Source organism: Aythya fuligula, chromosome 7 (genome assembly GCF_009819795.1).
Source record: "Aythya fuligula isolate bAytFul2 chromosome 7, bAytFul2.pri, whole genome shotgun sequence".
In the NCBI taxonomy this organism is placed as follows: domain Eukaryota; kingdom Metazoa; phylum Chordata; class Aves; order Anseriformes; family Anatidae; genus Aythya; species Aythya fuligula.
The window spans coordinates 36247258-36267644 of NC_045565.1; the positions used below are offsets into that span (position 1 = coordinate 36247258).

At 39.0% G+C, this 20387-nt stretch overlaps 1 protein-coding gene across 9 annotated transcripts in view; it reads right to left on the bottom strand.

Moving 5' to 3' along the window:
• Nucleotides 1-11124: 11124 nt before the first annotated feature.
• Nucleotides 11125-20387, bottom strand: part of EBF3 (EBF transcription factor 3) — a 116298-nt gene continuing 107035 nt past the window's right edge. For 3 of the 9 annotated variants that reach the window (XM_032191564.1, XM_032191563.1, XM_032191560.1), the window contains exons 14-16: nucleotides 19036-19221; nucleotides 18401-18598; nucleotides 11125-11456 (exon numbers count right to left, since the gene is read on the bottom strand). In XM_032191564.1, the coding sequence (XP_032047455.1) occupies nucleotides 11425-11456; nucleotides 18401-18598; nucleotides 19036-19221 (416 nt within the window). In that variant the 3' untranslated portion in view covers nucleotides 11125-11424. Of the gene's footprint in view, nucleotides 11457-18400; nucleotides 18599-19035; nucleotides 19225-20387 lie in introns of all 9 variants that reach the window. The other 6 variants (XM_032191567.1, XM_032191566.1, XM_032191565.1 and 3 more) reach the window with 2 other exon arrangements.

Consider the following 20387-nt stretch of genomic DNA (forward strand, 5'->3'; position numbering starts at 1 on the left):
CTGTGATCCATCAAAGCTTTTTGTCCTCCAGCACACGAGTGGTCACCTGTGATTTACACACCATAGGAGTCAGTAGGTCCAAAACGGAGTGGAAAAAGGCAGCTTTGCTCCAAGTATCACGTACAAACTCCTTGTCTAAGTAGCTGCGGCGATATCAGAGCTGTAACTTAATGCATGGCAAACTTGCCATGGGATCATGCTCTGATTTACTTGGCAATGCTATTTGGGGGGAAGTAGAAAAAAGTCAAATCAAATCTGTGTGGTTACACAGTGCCTAGGGGCCCGAGCACCGCGCTGCCCACCTTGGGCAGGACTCAGAAAGTGGTGCCAGGCACGAGGAGAGAGGACGGGCTCCTGGTCCTGCTGGTGATGATTTTGTAACTTCTTCCCGTCCTGACTTTGGCAGTTTGTTTCTCATTTCAAATACCCTTTGTAATCTATCAGGATATATAGGCCAGTCTTATTCCCCCCACCCCCCCCCTCGCTCCAGCCTATGTCCTCTTTCTATTTAGGAATTAATTATGATGCTATCTCGTATAACTCATTAGTATCAATTAATTCTTTCCCTTTCATGATTTTATATAGCTAAATTAGATTGCCACTTAGGAACCTGATAATCAGTATTGGGCTCATTTAGACATTTCTTTTCTCCCTTCTCCACCCAATTTCTTTGGGGGCTGTGTGGGGGCACCCCTGACCCCAGCTCTGCTCCAGGCTCTGGCCACTCGTTAACGCGTCTGTCTGAATTTTCAGTTTTTCACTTTTTATTTTGGGGCCATGTAAGACATTGTTCTTGGCTATCAGAATGAATAGGAAATACCCTACTTCCAGCAGTTGGCCAAGCCACTGTGAATTATCTTCCCCTTAAACTCCCCGTGGGGACAGGCAGGAGCTCCAAGGGAGATGTGTGTTTTCCTCGTTCGTCTTGGTAGGGTGTTCGCTCTGAAATCACAGCATTCCTGGCATCCATGCATCCGTATTTAACTGCTTCACTGCTTACTGGCACACCACTTCCATTCAGGGGAAAAAAAAAAAAAAACAGTAATATGATTGAATATATCTGGCAGGACCTGATATTCCCACTCATTTTGACTCGGATCCAGCAGCAGCAAAGGCAATTAAATAACAAGTTTTCTCTGGCAAAACGAGTTACAAAATGCCCCCAGCTGCATGATGTAGGAAATACACCTTGACTTTGCTAATTGCTGGCACGCCTGTACCTGGCTGCAGCGCTGCCCAAGGAAGCTCACACGCCTAGGATGCCTGCACATGTTGCAAGCCACCAAAGTGCGCTGCACAGCTCCGGTTGGGGTGGTTTGTGCTGCAAGGCAGAGCCTCAGCCCCTGAGCTGCGTGCTGCCACGGTGCTTGGCTCGCGTGGCTGAGCGAGGTGGCAAAAACGAGTGGATTTGCCTTGTTGGAAGCATGCAGATGTCATCTGCCTCCCTGCAGCAAAACGATGCTCCAAACACTTCTGTAGTCAGCCACAAGCAGTGCTCGGGCTCAGCTTTTGTTGTAAATACAGACCAGGTTGTTGTAAGAGCACGTTAGTTTAAGTGAGATAGCCAAATGTAGCTTACAAACAGAATTCCAGGAGATCAGACCATGCTAAAGCGGACTCTAAAGAAGAGCTGCTGCCCCGCTGCCCTGGGCTGACCCCAAAGTGCCACAAGCAGCCGAGCACCAGCAGTGGCGTAGGGCAGCCATCCTGGGGCACCTGCTCCCCAACATCACAGCATGGCCACCAAAGGGGGGTATTTAAAAAAAAAAAAAAAAGAGCTAAAAGCAAAATAAATAAATAAATAAATAAATCAGTTTTAGATAAGTTACTGTAGGCTGCAACACGCACGTGCTTGTATATGTAAATACAGTACAGAAAGATGATAACGGGTGTCTTTTCCATCGCCCAGTAATGTAAAAGTATTTCTGACAGAAGTATCCACATTTCAGGAGAAGGTTTTATCTGAAGCCAGTGTCCTGCATTGTTTTTTTCCTACAGCAACTTTGGGAGAGCCCAGGCTGCTCCCCAGGGGCTGCTGTAAGTGACTGCATTGATCCCTTCTTTTATTGTTTCCACATCCACTGACAGATCAAACAACTGGAACGGGGACGGGAGCGGCAGCAGGAGGAGTCTGCTGGGAAAGGCGACTTACGCACATCACTTTTAATAAGTAGCATAAGGAGTGTAATTGCTAAATCTGAATTAAGTGGTATATGGGTCAAGCAAAGAAAGAAGAAGGGAGGATTTCTGTGAAAGGAGAGAGAAAGTCGCAAGGCTGAGGGCCACGGGGTAACTCTGATTCTGCAGGTATTCAGATCTGCAGCCTCCTCCCTCCCCCTGGCCCGAACACCCACTCTGGGAGGTGGCAAGGGAGAAAACAGAAGGCAAAACAGAAAGGGGGAAAAAAGGTAACCAAAACTTTACCAAGAGGAATACAAAAAGAAAAAAAAAATGTGGAGAAAGCTACAAGTCAGTTTCCATCAAAATTTAAGGAAAATATTATCCAAAACCTAATCAGAATGGCCTCATATAAATTACTGGTTTCAAATGTGATTTTCACTAAAATAATGAGAAAATGCTATCCAGTTTAGCAGTCTAGCTTTTCTTTTTTCTTTTCTTTTTTTTTTTTTTTTCTTCCCAAAATGGCTATTTGTTGTCATAAGGAGAGATTATTCTCATTATTAACAAATGTTATTATTGTTCATATCAAGGATATTATTTTTTTTCTGAATATGCATTTCTTTTGGCAGATCATGGTGCTGACCTTCATTAATTTAACTATTTTCATTCATGTATGCCGTTATATTTAGTTATATTTATATTTCTATGGCTATGAAAATGCTGGATGTTGCATTCCCCTTAGTATTATGAGGTGTCAAGTTCTTTTGGAAGGAAACAGGAGTTCAATAACACTGTGATGAGAATGGCATTAATTTCACCAGCTACACAGCCCCACCTAAAAAGTGCTGGATGCAAAAGTATGCTTCTCTAAACATCTTATGCATTTCAAGTTAATAGATTAAGTTAACAAGTTAATAAAGCAAAGGCGATATTATAATCAACCAATAAAATATTGAATAGATGGTCACCATGTCTTTCAGGATGCTAAAACTAGCAGATCTCATCCTTTCAAATCTATTTTTCATTCACAGACATAGAGAGCAAAACATTTTCTGTTCTTCCAGCTCCCAGTTGGGTTTTCAGTTTTGAGTGAATTAGTCATTGACCCGAACCAGCCAAATCCATTGAAATGAACAAAAAATTCTGTGCCATTGGAGTAATCATTGTCATCAGGTTTATCACTATCAGGCAAAAGGGCCAGATCCCAGGTAGGATGGAGAGGGGAGCCTGTCCCACCAGCAGCACGGCTTTCCCACTCAGTGGCTATTATTGACCTGCAGTGTATAAATATTTAATCTTCACATTAAAAATATGGGGCAGAATAGCCATTACAGCCTGACAATGAAAAGGCTTTCTCTTTTGATCATGTCAGAAGACTGCAAGACAAGGGTTGTTTTATTAAGGTAAAGAGAAAATTTTAAATGATGAAAGAAAACAATGCAAATTTGACCTTGAGGTGGTCCAGTTGTGATGCTGAAATGTTTATTTTAGCACCCAAACCTGTTGTTCCTGCTTTACTTTGTATTTGAATTTACTATAGGAGCAGTGTGAAGTACAGGCAGCTCACACAAACCAGAATTATTTATGTCAGTTTCCATTAAGAATGGAAAATTTCAGCAGAGAAAAAAACAACAACAAACATCTTTACTTTCCTATCCCTGGCTAATATTGTGGCATCCCTATAGTATGAAAGCCCTTGCTTAGCAAGCTCTAGCAAGCTGGCCTGAGAGCACGTACTCTACTCTATTGATTTGTGGGAGATGAAGCTGCTCAAAGACACCTCGCACCCTGTCGCAAGGCTTGGTAGAAAACATTGTCCTTCTGTTACGCTTCTGTTGGTTATTTCCTTCATATTTGGGCCAGCACCTGGAGAGCATGTGTGGATGATTTGCTTCTGCTAACTGCTGGCCAGGATTTAAAAAAAAAAAAAAAATGTTTAAAATGATCTATTGCAGATTTTTTGCATTTAATCAGCAACATAAACACTCTGTGTAGCTAATTGCACTAATATGTGTCTACTACTCTTTGAGCTATTCCAGTTTCTTGGTTGTGACATTTCACAGCTAGCAAAAGAGAGCTATCGAGAGCATTTTAGACAACTTTATGTGCAATACCATAAAGATGGTTTGCTAGGACACTGTGTCTCAGAAACACTGCTTGCCGCCTGTGTTTCTTCTGTGCTCAGAGCAGGTCCCTCAGGTCCCTCTCCGGAGCTAAGTGGGGACAGTGGGCAGCCAAGGCTTGGCATAGACCTACCTAAGGCAGCGAGCCTACAACTGCATTTCAGCAGGTCAGTTATTACTGCTTTAGAACTGAAAAATAAAAAGCCTACTAGTACTTTCTCCATGAAAAACAATGTTCATTTTTTTTATGCTTTGATAAACAACAGGACTTCTGAAAGGTTGCTGCACAGCAGCCTCTTAAGGTTCTCCCATCCATACTGACTACACATGACACCCACAGCAAACCACAGCGTGCGGGCTGGCACAAGCTAATGCAGCCCTGAACGAGGGAGAAGCATTTGTTTTCCAGGCTCCCCTCTGTCCTACCTGGGATTTGGCCCCTTCTTCCTACAGAAGAATAGGATAGCAGTTCTTGCATGCTGTCTAACCTAGAGGTAACTGCTCATTCTGCTGGCCTGCTGCAATGGTCTTGATTTCTCATCCACTGGTAACATAAAGCAAACACAAACCATTCTGCAAAGCAGCATCCAAACAGCACTGCAGCTTTTGGCAGCTCAGGCTGCTTGGGGATGCAATGTGGCAAAAGCACTCACGCAAGTGCCTGGTCCCCAAGTGATGCAGACATGGCACCACGGTCTGAAAATAAAGCAAAAGTGAATGAGAAATGTGGATGCTGAACAGTGGGGAAGCCCTCCGTCCCTTGGCAGTACAGCACATGCAAGAAAACCCCAAAATTATTTTCTTGACACCCTGCTCTAACTGGAGTGTTTTATGGAGATTTTGGTGGTTGATTTAACTTCTACAAAATTCAACAGTAAATTTCTTTTATTTTCCTCCCACCTCCTGCCATAAAAAAAAGATTTATTCCCTCGCTCCCGCAAGCACGTATCAATCACAGCGTATGAGGTGCCTGAGCAGCGAAGAGTTACGTTGCAGGGTACAGCTGGACAGGCGGTGATGCTGCGGGAGGACGAGCAGCTCCCCACCATGCTGCCCTTGTCCCCGTCCCTGCTGGCTGCTCATGGTGCTGGCAAACGGGACTGACCATGTTCAGCATCGCCGGCAGGGTCATGTCTGCACAGATTTATGCCAGCAGTGCTTCTTTCTGATTTAGAGCAAACTTTGTGCCTTTACCCTAAAACCAGCATCCCAATAACTGCTTTATCCTATTCTGTGGACTTTTTTCATTTCTCCTTAAAATGGAAAAACAGGAATTCCGTATTTTACAAAATGCACCTTTTTTTTTTTTTTTTCACCATAAAACGGCTACATTTTGGAAACTTTTCTCCCAAATACTTCCCTGTTTTCCCCACTTATGTTCCCCAACCAGTGTGCAGACCTGTGAAGCTGCCTGGCTGTTGTTCTGAGATTTTACACAAAAAGTAATCTATATAATGCTATGATTTTTGCCTGCTTGGAGCAGATTTCACTTGTGCCCTCACCACCCATAATGGGTCTGATCTAGGGTAGTTAATGTCTTATGTTAAAAAGGAGTTTCTCACAAAAATTACCATTTTGTAAGCCATTAACAACACCTTTTTTTTTTTTTTTTTTTCCAAGCTGCCCTTTCAGTTTCCATACAAAGTCAATAAAAAAGAAAACAAAAACATGATAGTACAACTGTTACTTTATTTGAATGTGCAACAAATCAAAAAATCATGACTATATAGCATATATTGCCAGCATCATATTTCAGCTGGCCAAATTGCACTATCAACGTCACCAACTGAGATGGTGTTCCAGACCAGGAGGTCTCAAATTCCACCATCTGTTACTTTTGACCTGTGCTCTGAGAAATAGTATTTAATTTCTTGTATGTAACAATGAAATGTAGCATTATATATGAGAAAAAACAGAGATAGTTTGGATTTGATCATTTCATGTATGCAATTTATAGTTCTAGTACAGTTCATTTTATTTCAAAAGAGTATCTTATGAATATAAAAGTAATGATCACTTGTTAAATGGTGCACACCAACTTTTTAAAACTTTATATTACTTGTGGTATTTTAGGGCTGTTCCTCCTTCATGTGCTTTTTTAAAGACTGCATACTCTTACTCAAGACACAGTGCTTTCTCTTCCTGTTCCTGTAAAACTTATGGCAGTACATTGTATAATGACAAGTGACCAAAAAAATCAATTTGTAATCTGATTTGAGGGTTTTGATTTCCTCTGATGAGTTTAAATTTCATTAAAAGCAACCTTATTCGAACATAAAAGAAATCCTTGAAGGGTAAAACAGGGAATTGTCTCAAAGAGTATAAAGAATCTAAACTCTTTTGTGCTATTTATTCATGGCATTAATTGTGCGGTCCAGCATGCGGTGTCGGTTGGCAGATGCTTGGTTATCAGGCCCTGCGATCTGCACGAGGAGGGGAAAAAAAGCACAAGGGCTCACATTCAAAAATCGTTCTTTGGCATATTGACACTTTAGTTATCAACAGCCCTTATTATCTGCTTAGTGGTAGATCGCAGCTTGCTGGTGACATAATAAGCTACAAATCACTGATGGGGCCTTTCTGCATTCTCCTAATTGTATGTATTCTCTAGAAAAAAAATTATCATTGGTCCTCTTGTCTTGATGAGAAATTGACATTTTCTGGCTGATTCTGCGCAAGCACTATGCGGGGGAGATAAGACTTATAGTTGTTTTAAAGGAGTGCAGCCATTCTTTCAGGGGCCTCTTTATTGCTCTAGTTGACCCACTTGATGAGTATGGATTTCATGAGGTCTTTTTCAGCATTTGAACTATAAAAGGTTCAGAATGACACCACCCCTTATAGACAAAAGATAACCTTGCCCTTTGAATATATTGATTCTTTATTAACTAGGCTGTTTAATGCAATGAAATGAGGCATTAGATTGAAGCCTATTTCAAGTGCTTTGAATAATCTTTAAAAGCTTGAAAGACTTTAAAAAGCTGCTCTGCAATAATTGGCATATACTTTTAGACACTCTATTCCTTCATTTTGATTAAGGAAATTTTATCATCTTCATCTTTGCATTTCTAAACTTGGTACAGGCTGACACAACATATTTTTATGCCAGGGCTATTACCAAGTTATGGATACAGATGTGTCATAGGTGCTAGATTGCTCTAGGACTGTCATTCTTAGCACAAAATGTATTTTTTTCTTTTGTATTTTCTTTTTTTTTTTTTTTTCATTGAGTGTTAGACCAACCATTTAGAAACTCATTATTCAAACCTTTGAAATAAACCTAAAAGGAACAGTGCCAGTAGGCATCATAGAGACTTTCATCCCCATAAACCATCTTATTTTTAGTGGAGTGCATCTGATTATGCCACTGGTTAAACATGATACACAGATACATATGCAAAGTGAAATGACTATCAATGCAAAATAATAATAATAAAAAGTGCTCTATATTTTTAGCATCTATTTTCATCAAACATAAAAACTATGTAAATATTGCAAGAAATATAGTTAAATATCCTGGTTCTGCTTCTTTGTAAATATAACTGCAGTAAGTTTCAGCTTCTCATCACACTCCGTCATTTAACTACAGAAGCATGGGGCACCTACAGCATGCTACATATCATTTGGCAATATATACACATGCATGTACATGTATTTACTTCCGAACTCGGAGTTTTTCAGTGCCTTCTTGAAGTTTCCAGCAGCCCTTGGTAGCGATGGAACAAAACTCACGTAATGAACTTCCTTCCTTTACCAGGACATGCACTTGCCTTGGTGTGCCTCAACTTCTGGTTTAGAGCTGGAACTGTCTCCCGTGCAAACACCCTCTGAGCAGGAGGCTCTGAGTCATGCCCACCTCAGCATATTCACAGTTCAGGTACATAATATGTGCATTGCATGTGCTATAGTCCAAGGGACAAAATATTTGTGTTCAGTATTATAATTAGCAAAAGCATTTGCTTTCTTATCAGCATTTACAAGACAAGCAGATTGACCTTCATTGTCAAACCACTGCATGGAAAATTTGGGCTGTGCTATGTTTAAAAGAACTTTTCCTGTTTACAGAACTTTACCATGACATAATAAAATGGAGGAAAAATAAAAATGCTCTACTGGTACCTTTGCAAGAAGGGTCTCTGGGACACAATTTTCGTTACATACTTTACCAAGGCTGAGCACCAAGTCACCACCGGCCTGCAGAAGGTTGCTTTCTTCTCAGTCTTCTCATGGGCTGCCTGGGCTATCCTGGCTTTTCTCATGGAAAACCCACTTCACAGTTTATACTTTTTCTTAATCAAGACATAACTACAAATGCTGACAGTTAGAAATGAAACCCCCAGTGTTGCATTTTTTCGTTTTGTCTTTAGTCAGTTTTTTAATAATCAAACCAGATAAAATTACTAAAAATGAAATTCACAGACAAGAAATACTTTAATTAAATATTGTGTAAAATGAACATTTTTTTATACAGTTAAATATATGAAAAAATGTACAGATAAAACAATCTTATTGTAGGGTCTTTAACAGTAAAATCTACCATTTAGTGAAGCTTTCAATTTGGAGACAATGAAGCAATGAGTGCATTGACTAAGTAATCTAAAACACAAACAGGTTGCATTTATGAAGAAACTTGCAAACTTTCTTAACATGTACACGTGACCTCTTCGTTAGATCAAAACCTTACTTAGACAAAATATAACTGAGGCAATTCAGTTCCAAAGTGACTTCTCAGGCTTTTCCACTTAGCTAAGCCTTATTAGTTATCACAAAATAAATGCACAAGGCATTTATCAGCTGTGATACACTGTATCATTCTTTTAAACCCTTTAATAAACACTTTACTAAAATGTGCATTTTTGCCCAGAAAGAAAAAGAAAAAAGAAAAAGAAGAAGAAAAAAAAAAAAAAAAAGATCCCTCCTTTTTGGTTAAAACTTTAATTCTGCTGCAGTTTGCAAAATGTTTTGCAGTGCTGCATTTGCAAACTATTTAGTGCAAAGTAAAAAAAAAAAATCGACATTTCTCACTATGGATTTGGCACTAACAGCCACAATACACTACGGAGGTCATTCCAGTTTAAAAAGTACAGTCATCTATGGGTCTATTACAAAAAGTCCCATAAAAAAACTGATATAACTAAATAAACAAACCCCAAACATTTAAAAATTATGTACGATCCTGATTTCATGTGAAACTTTTATCTTTTTTTAAACAGTGCAGGGTTGAGGAGTATGCAGAGTGCAGCAGAAAATAGACACATAAAGGAGTGATATAATTGTACACCAGTTTTGTGCTTTTTTTTTTTTACACCAGAAATCATCCAAATGAAGTAGTGATTAACAATTGTGGTGTAAGCCTGTGATAAAACAGCACAAAAGTTCTTCAAAGAAGTTCACTTTTAAGGCATCAGAGAAGTTAATGTGGCAAACATTTTAATTAAAACATCAGAAGTGAATTTATTTTAAACTTTAGGCCTCTGAATTTTTCCAGTAAACACAGTTCAGCTATGTGGCAAAGTCATGGGTGGCAGCTAAAAATGACTTTTTACAATCTTTAAAAATAAAAATAAAATAAAAAAAGCAAACAAACAAAAGGAAATAAAGAAGAAAAAAAAAAAAAAAAAAAAAAAAAAAAGAAAGAAAGAAAGAAAGAAAGAAATGCAACCACAAAATAGATTCCTCTTTTTTTGTGGCTGTATCACATGCACATATTTCTACTAGTATTCATTACAGCCATGTGGCACAATTTTGATTTGACTATACAACAAACAACTTTTTTTTCAAAATTATTTGTTCTGATAACTTAAAAATAATATAAAAATAAACAATGAATTTGACTTTTCCTCAAAAATAATAAAAAAAAAAGGATGGAAAGTCTAAATAATAGCAACTTTATGAAGTACAAATGAAATGTACGGACACTAATTTATTTAAAAGAAAAACATGAAGGCAACTGTTCTTGGCTTAATGCTATTCTCAGCATCACAATACCAGGCCATGACAAAAACCAATACATACAAGAAAAAAAATGATGAAAAGCAATATACAAAATTTCAAAGATAAATACAATATTTATAGTTGATATGTTACAAAATAAATTCCCTTAGTGACTGCAAGTGTTTATGTGAAAGAAAGTGTTGCAATGGGTAAGACTATTTTATTCCTTATAAGCTTCATAAGGAATAAAATTTGCTTTTCTAAATATTTAAGTGGATCTGAAAAAAATTCAAGACAAGTGTATAAATATTTAGCTACAACTTTGGCAAAATCACAAAAGTCTACAATTTTATAACCACATACAAAACACATTAGGGAAGAAGGATCTAGAAGTCAAAAGGACAATTTTCTGGTACAAGAAACATAGACTTCACAGTAGCCTAAGAATGCAATAGTATACAGTGCTAGCAAAAGTTGAAAAAATGTTGCAGATCACACTTGCTTAACAGGAAGCTCTAGCAGTGGAAGTATAGGTTTTTACCAACAGACAGTAGCAATTTTTTCTCTGTCAGTGTGCTTGTTGAAGGCAAGAGAATTCAATATCAAAGGTACAATTTCTAACTACAATAAGTTACAAAGTTCCATTTCATTAAGATGAAGTTAAGCAATGATAAACCCTCCCGCGCCCTCCCCCGCACCCCGATTTTTTGTTCTAATCATATATTCATCCTTTTTCCAGTTTGATGGCTCATAACCTCCTTGGCCCCCTTTTTTCCACCACAAAAAAATATTTCACATTATAGAGATACACAACCATTGTGAATCTAGTTATGAGTACAGAAAAATGTTCGGAGGCATTTTTCATCAGTGTTTCATGATAATCAAAATGGTGCATCCACAAAGTTTCTCCCAACACATAGCAAGTACTAGACATAGCCAAGACGTAATCAGAAACTTTATACAAAATAGGCGTCGCTTTTTCCTTATTCTCCAGGACTGAGAAATGTGAAAATATGAGAAAAATTCAGTCAATAAAATGGAATTGTTCATGAAGAAGTAGGTTGTTTGCATGTAGATTCTTAATAGTTTAAATAAAATCTTTAAACAAAGTCTTTTTTGTAGCATTTCGATTTGTTGCTGATTCTGTTTGAAGACACTGTTTCCATCAGCATGTCTTAATATACTAAACTTGTCCCCTAAGCCCATCCTCTGAAGCTTGGTGCTACGGTAGGTAAACAAAATGACTTTACATTGGCGGGACTACAAGCCCAGACATAGCTAAAAGAAAAAGAGAGAAACCAGCTGTTATTGTCATGTTTGCAGAATAAGGCACATCTGGTTCAAAGCGAAAGCAATGCTCAGCACAATGCGGGAGCAAACACGGCCCCACACAGGGGGTCAGACCGGGAGGTTTTGAACAAGGCTTTGTGTGTCCTGGCACGGCTGCACATAACAGCCCACAATGCCATCGTTCAGCATCCAGCATCACACAGTGGAGAGAAACACCACAAAAGTGCTTTCCCGGTGACATGCTCCTTTACTTTTCCAATGATCCTTACACCTTTTTGTGGGAAGCATCCCCGCTCCCGCGCATGTGCCGTTCCTCGGAGCGGTTTGTTAATAGCAAACCGCAGGCCAGACTCCCCGGGGACGGGCGATGCTGACAGCCGAGGAACAGCGTGGTCACTTCTGGTAATGTCAGGCAAGGCCAGCTCACCCGCCAGGCAAGGACCCAGCGCTGCTCCAGCTCTGGCAGTGGAAATCTCACTAACCTCAGTTTCCTTCCCCAGAGCTGGCGCCTAAACACAAAACCTCCATTTTGACATTCTCCTAATTGTGCTTTATCATAATAGCAGGGCCGAGCGAGTCAAGGACTCTCTAAGATCAAAGCCAAGTAATGTACACCTGCTCTCAAATCTGTACACCAAGTGCTATAAAAAGGCAGGAGATTAATATCCCTGGACAGTCGTCTCATTTTTTTTTTTAACAGTTAAACACTGAGAGGCCAAAACCTCCTGCTTTTTTTCTAGTTAACTCCTTGGTAGAAACATAATTTAGACCATCTTTAATGTTAGTGTTGTTTAATTTTTGTCATAATGACATTTCTCATTAATTTATGTACAACAGATATTAATACATTTGTTCATGTAGTGATGTGAACTTCAATTTCTCAGTTCATTAATTTCAACAATATTAATTTATTTCAGATTCTCTGTTACAACTTTATGGTTTGGAAGACTTGTGTACATACACATTCCCTACATAGCAGAATCCCCTATAGCAGCCAGTTGTAGTTTTGCTGCATGTTTTAACCTAAACAGCGACAGAAGTCACAAAACTGGAAAAAAGGAGTGAGTAGTGCACCTATCGACAGACTCTTTCTACCAAAAGCCCTCGGTCTCCATGTGACATTTCTGTTGAGCCTCCTGTCCACCATGTTACATCAGCCCAGGCCAAAGGACCATCGAGCTCCGAGCACTCCCCTGCTTAGCCACCTACTCACAGGCTGAATTCTCCTTCCCCCTCTGGCTTTTCTATGCCATAGTCCTGATAAAAAGCTCCTGGGCAAGCACCAGGCCCTGAGAATTGCAAGTGCTCCTGCTCTGGCTGTGTTTTCAGTCAGTGTGAAACTGGGCCCCAGGGCGGGCAGGAATGAGAGATTTGGTCATACAGAGTATGTCTGAAGCAGGGGACAAGGCTGCAATCTGCAGATCCTGATGGTGGGAAGGTCACCATCTGAGACCTGCCTGCCCAGGGATGACATGCACATGGACCCTAGCCTGGAGGGACCTGCCCAGGGTTGGGGAGGAGGCCATGGTGTTCACCAGAAGGGCTCCTGGCCTGGAGGATGGGAAGGGTGCTCAGCCTGGGTGCTCATGACCAAAAGCACACATCCAAAGCTTACTTTGAGGTGCTGCTTTATTACAATACAACAACCAGCCACCCCAGGGATCAGGATCAGTGCAGGACAACCCAAAATATGCTGTCATCCTATCTTCTGAGTTCAGGCTCAGCAAGGATCTGTCATCTCGTTTGCATTGAGGTGACGGTGGGACACATACAGATTGTGTCTCAGAGGCCGCCTCTGCCTGCATGCTGTGCCAGCACACTAAGCAAAATGCAAAAGAGCAGCACTGATCCAGCTATTTCTTCCTTCAAAGAATAACTTAGCAGAAAACAAAATCCAGATTTTTCCTACAGATGTTGTGTGGAGAAATATGTTAATTAATAGCATGTAACTATCTGGTAAAAATACCCCATACATTTTAATCAGATGGTTTTTGTAAATCTCATGATTGGCTTCTGGTGTGTGAAAACATAGGTTGCCTGCTGCATACTTTTCTGGAAAACAAAGTCTGAAATCTTTAATTCAAGCCATTCAGCTATAGTTGTCAAATTCCATCTGTTGCACAATAGGGAGGAGGTGCAAAATTGGTGCCCTAGACATTTATTTCACTATTTATTTTGGTTGTGACATTTCACAGTTGTGAATTTCTGCACTGTGTTTCTTGCTGTGCAAATTGATACCAAATGCATTCCCAAAGAAAAATGGGGTGGCTAGATTTTTAATAATACTTTTAATAGTTTCATCCAGGGGAAGACCAGAAAATTAAGCAGGATGGAATTTTAAAGGAATATAAAGAACCTTTAGCTCTGCATTACAATCATAAAGCTTAACCAGAGTGCAATATCTTTCACAATCTATAAAAAGTAAATTACAATTGAAAACCGAATTCTGAACACATATTGTACTTCCAACTTTACTGCAAGCCAGTACTCTCTTGCTAAAAATTTTATTTTATGTCTTATATGTCCATTGTTTTAAACAGGAAAAAGCTCTCTGCCCTAAAGAACCCATAGCATAGCATCCTGCTCTTAAAAAATGTGCAAGTACTTAACTTTCTGATCATAGGCTATCTAATGGAAGTCATACAAAGTTAACAAGATTGTAGTTTTTTGGATAAGGCCCAAAGGCTCTATGCTGCAGACTTACAGGAGTGAGTCATACTTGCATGCAGCAGAGAGAGGGACATCTCACTCTGCAGGCTGCAGTTTCCAAGTTTTGACCCTAATTACAGGATCAGTGGGCAGAGGATGCATGTTTGCACAGCCAAAGCAGGAACAGATCATGAGTGAAGCAAAGGAGACTACACATTAGCACTGGCTAGCACTGCCTACATGATGGGTTCTCTTAGATTTCATCAGTTTGTCTTCTTTTTTATTCATTTTCTTTTTTTCTTAGCCTCTGTCTTGGATGTCTTTAGAAAAAATAAAATAAATAACACATAAAAATAAAAAATGAGTCCCCTTGACAGTTACAGACCTCTCTTTATTCACTCCTTGGCAGTGAGTCCTACAATGCACCCTGGCTGTTTTGGGGAATGCTGGTTGGTAGCAAGAATCTTGCTCCTGGTGTGCTGGGTTCAAGAGGCAGGGAGAAGGGAAAAGTTTCCTAGTTCTGCTCCTGCTTCTTCACCATCTTGGGTGTAGCAAGAACAGCATTATTTTCACACACAGACAAATCCCAAAGGGGTTTACTTAGCAAGAACTGCTGCAACAAACCTCCAAGTCCGCTTTGAAAGCACTACCCCTGTCTGAAGGGCCACTGCATGTAGGGTTTTGCCATATTCTCATTTGACTCTGCCTGTTCACAGTGCTTACAAAGTTTCATATGAATAATAGGAGGCTGTATGGCCCAATTGTGTTGGCATGCTGCTGTCTTGCTATAGCGTGGCTTCCCTAAAAAATCACCTAGGCAAAAAATGGGCAATTGTTTCAGAACAGAGCCTATGTGGGGAGAAAGTAACGAGCAATGACAGAGAGGATATCCTGCCCTAGGTTAAAAGAGCATGTCATCCTTTGCTAGTCAGATCCATCAGCTACAGGATTTACCTTAGAAGCAAATACTAGTGACCATGAGCTCTTGCTTCTGTCTTGGCTTGACCAAACAGACATGGTGCAGGCTTCCCAGCTGCTGCTCAGCTCTTTCCCATCCAGCTGTACAGTGAGGCTCGGTGCTTGAGGACCACTGCAGCTCTTGAATTCCATGTTTTATTTTAACACAGAAAATGTAGCATGATGTGATGATCAGAAAACTCTCAAGCCTCTTGTATAGTGATCAGAGAGAAAGTAATTAAACTTTACAGAGGGCTCAGTGTCAAAAAAATGGCTAAGAAAATAGGAAGAAGGAAGCAGAACCCCCCTAAATAGCCATACAGGTAAATTGCAGTGCAAATAAATGTCCCTCGTATGGCTGGCATTTCCTTAGGAGGCCTCATGAAGGAAGCATGAGACCAGTCCACCCCAGGACATGCCTGTCTGGCTACTGGGCTCTGGCTGCCTCGGATGGAGGCACTGGCTCAGTTTGTAGGACAGCTGGGGCAAGTGTTGACATCCTGAAACCTCCCATCAGCTCAGATTGAATTAACTGGAAAAATGATGGTGATGAAGGAACTCCCCAAGCATGTGTCAGATAGGATTTGATTTTCTCCTCAGCCCACAGGACTTGAATCCATGGATTAGAGTACCCTAACTATCGCAATGTTTAGTACCATAGAGTGAGGAGAGGTATTGTTTCCCCTGCTGGAGCAGTGCTACTTTGCATAAATAATTCAAGTTTTTGCCACAACCTGGAAGTCAGTGCTGTAATCACCAGACCAGAAAGACATTCTTGTTATCTCTCAGTGTCATTTTGTTCAATACAAAAAGATTTGGTTTAACTGTCTCAGCTAGGTAAGGAAAACGTGACTGTTTTATTTTTCTTCCTCAAATCAACATTTCTATCCATTCTCAGTTTGGCTGTTGAACTAAAAAAATGAAGTTTCTGCACAGCCCTAAGTCTAAGTACCCTCATGTTTTAGAAGCTCTGAATGCTCACTGTTGCAGGGACAGCTCCGTAATGCAATAGTTCAGGTGTCTGGGGCATGTAACAGAAATCCTTAGAGTTTTAGCAACACCTGCAGGAGGGAATTCTCCGTGGATGGTGCCAGGTCTGCTGCTTGGGTTGCAGCATCCCAAGCACAGGGAGCAGCTGCGCCTTGGGTCTCAGAGTTAGAGCTGAATTCCTGACCTGCTTAACAAAATCAGCATTGGCGGATTCAAAGTGGTCTACCAGGATTTTACACAAAGAGCATTTTGCACCTGAGGATGAAGATGGATGATTACTGGGGTGGTTTGGAGGTGCCAAAACAGATTAGGTGCTCGATATCTGCTGGGAACTGGGCATTTAGCCTGCTCGGGCTCTTCTGACAATACCACTTTGCAATCATCGAGATTGTATATGCACCTGAAACCTTGAATAACTAATGGAAAAACCTCTATTTACACACTGAAATTATGGAAATTTATATAATTTTAATTTAGGTCTTTTCAGAGTAAAGCTATATCAACTAGTTAATGGGAGTATACATGTAAATAACTACTATAGAATGTACAAAATAGCTGACTCAAATCTAAGCCATGTGTTAGCACATTTTATTTTATTTTATTTTATTTTATTTTATTTTATTTTATTTTATTTTATTTTATTTTATTTTATTTTATTTATTTTATTTTATTTTATTTTATTTTATTTTATTTTATTTTATTTTATTTTATTTTATTTTATTATTTATTTCAGTTTTTAATTTTTATACTAGTGTGGTTTTTAGTTTGTTTTGCTTCATTGGTTGGTTTTACATAAAGAAGAGAGTAGGTAACTGGATTATTTTATGAATGGATAATCTTCTCTAAGAGTATTGCTTGTACCTGGTATAGTTTTCTACTTATTGCAGCATAGTAAAGCTTCAACAAAAAAGACTTATGCAATGACATAAATTGTTAATCTAATTATCCTTTTCCTTAACATCTACCCTACAATAAGATTTGTAGCTGGATCCTCAGCCCTTCATTGACCTGAGTGCTTAATAAGCTCTCAGATGTTGTCTTCTCTGGACCAAGAAGTTAATAACAAACTACAGGGACATCCGTTTTGAGATACTGGTCTGGCATGGCCCGGGTTTTTCATGGGTGGGCAGTTCTGTGGGATTATGTCTCTCTGAAGTGCCCTAAACTAGACACCACAAAATACAGGTATCCAGAATTAGCAAGCAGTTTGACAAATCAAAATATATGTCTCCATCTCTTTTTCTGTGAGTGGTCATTAGATTATGGATATCATGATGGCAATTCTAAGAATAAATAAAATTGTGTTACCTGTCATAGCTAAGAAAGTCAAGAGGAGTCACGACCCCTAGGATAACTGTGTCTACAGCCCTTTGTGGCTTTCTTTCTGATCTGAAGTGCTGCAATTTACTGCCCTGAAGAACTTGGTTCATTCTTTGCAAAATGCAGGCAAGCAAACCTTTTCAATGATTCTAATAAATGTGACAATACTATCTCCTCAACTTTAAAATATGCCACATAAAGGAAGCTTTATTTGTTCATATTTATATTCCTACACAAAACATACATTGTCTGATAATTCCTCCTGCCCCACTACCAGCAGCTGATCATGTAAGTTCTGCCACTGACCTGTGAATTGTTCGTTATTCTACCTGCATGAATTCACATGGATTAAAATATATATGTATTAAAAAAAAAAAAAAAAAAAAGATTGCCTCCCTTAATTAAAATATTTGGATATTCACTTATGGGAGTAACTAGCTTAACACTACAATAAGAGAGTGCATTAGGACCACAAGCATGTAAACTCACTGCACTAGTGGCTAGCTAGTGCAAGAGTAGCTCACTGTAAGCAGTAGTTAGCTCACTAAGAACTTGACCTGATTTATACTAATTTGCAGTATTTTACAATAACTATCACATCACATGTACAATGAGGAAATAGCACCACACTATGCTGGAATGTTGATGTTTCCAAACATCCATAAAACTGTATTAAAAAAAAAAAAAATGTATAAGGAAACACAGGAAGTAGGCAGAACCCCTAAGAAGCATTCAGGGATACATTCTTAATGTAATATTTAATGCACAAAATCTTAGGGGAAAATGCCAAAACAACTGTTGTTTTCTCTAATGTGAGTATTAAAATTGACCTCAGATTTTTTTTAAGTCTTAGCATATCATTTTGTACTATTCTACTTCTTCTCCTTTCACATCCCTATGAGAGCACCAGAAACTTAAAAATATAGTAAGGTACCTTTCTCTAACATAAATGATCAAGAGTTTTAGTGTATGCACCAAAAAGCAATACACAGAAAATTGAGAGAGATCCAGCTCACCTTGAAGTCCATTTCCATTTGCACTGGTGCAAGATGGTGGAGGAGAGGCTTGGGGCCTGACAACAGGAGCAAAGGCGCTCTTTTGTTTCACTGCAGAGATGACATTGGCAGGTGAGAATGAGAAAATGCCGTGTGTACTGCTACAGTTTGAAGGGAGGGTGACCGAAGAGGCTGCCATGGTAGGGCTTGACGGCACTACTGCAATAAAGCAAAAATAATCAGGACTCAGATTGAGGTTTTCACGGCAAACATGGAAAAAGAGAGTGATAGGGCCTTGCCTCTTAAAATATATATATATATAAATATATATTTTTTAAAAAAGGAAAAAAAAAAAAAAGAAAAAAAAAAAAAAAGAAATGAAATGCCTTGGCTTGGCCACTCTCTGGATAACAGGCAAACTCTTTTGTGTTGGACTTTTGTTACAAATTGTGCAGTCCAATTTTTTTTTTCTATCTGAGATTGTATTATGGCACAAACAGATCAATTTATTATATTCATTTTTACGTCCAGCCTCCAGAGTCACCCCTCCTTTTATCCAGTAGCTCACAATATAGAAAATCAAAACAATGCAAGTATTTGATTTTGTAGTAAATATGAATCTATATGATGATGTGTTACCAAAAATAGACACTTACTGCCATAAGGAGAGTTAGCTGAGGAGCCATTAAGAAATCCAGGGGAACCTGGTACACCTAGATTGGGCATGCCGGCATTGCCATATCCATTCATGCTATTGCTGACTGTGTTGTAATTGGACTGCTGAGGAGTACTGCTCGGAACATATCCTCGCGGGGAAACACTGCTTGTGTTGCGACTGTAACCTACTGTGTTAGAAACCCCCCCACCCCAAAAAAATAATGTTATTTTATAATATAAACTTAGGGCTGGGGGGTTTCCTCATGCATCATATATTACACAGTTTTAATTGATTGCACAGCTTTGCTCTAAGTTGTCTGTTACTGCCCTATCAACTCTTGCAGTTTGAGATAACCTTATCACGCCAACCCTACTTAAATCATCTGCGAGCACTCTATGTTGTCTCTCCTCTTAGCATAGACAGCCAACAAAAGCTCTCTTCGATCCAGCTGTGTCAGTTTGCTTCACATTTGTCTTTAGTAGCAATTATCAACAGGCTTGATTCCTGCCTGGTACCAACACACTGAATGAACTTTCAGCCTCTCCAGACCTTCATATGCCAGAGCTGGCAAGAATTTTTTTTTGTTGTTGTTGCAGTGATTTACTTTAAAAGGCTGTTTTGGGGTTTTCATTTTATGATTGGTATTTTTATACTAACAATAAGCTGGTACTTTCATAAGGTGTAGTCATCAGTGAAAACTAATTCAAGATCAAGTACAGAATTTTATAAGGCTTATTAGCTTGGAAATGCATTAAAAGACAATCTCTTATAAGAGGAAAGATAGCAGAATCAGGATTTTAAACAACAATTTGTTTCTATCTGAGCAATCAATTTAATAATTATGTTGCAAGCAAAAAAAATGTGGTTTTGAACATATCTAATAATCTGGTTTCACTCCTTTCATTAGTATCAAAATTAATTTTAAATGCAATATGCTACATGCATTTTCAATTACAAAATGTAAATTACATCAACTATTTCTTTTATTAGTAACATATATGTCATACATGCTTAAAAACAAAATACTTTAAAATCACAGACATAAAATTAGTTTTATCTGTGTAAATACTCAAAAAAAAAACAGGTGGAAATAACTAGACATAATTATTTTATAATAAACAAACACATTGTATATTTACTGTAAATAATAAAGAGCTTTCTACACTTTGCCAATTTCTTTTTCCACCAGAGATGCTTTATAACAGTAAACTAAAGAACAGGAAGAATTAAGTATTATGAGAAAGTTAAAGACAGCATTTCATTACGTGATCAGACATATGACTACGGGGAGAAAAAGAGGTAGAACACAGTGGTGACATTAGCTAATATTAATAGGCACTGTCCAAACGT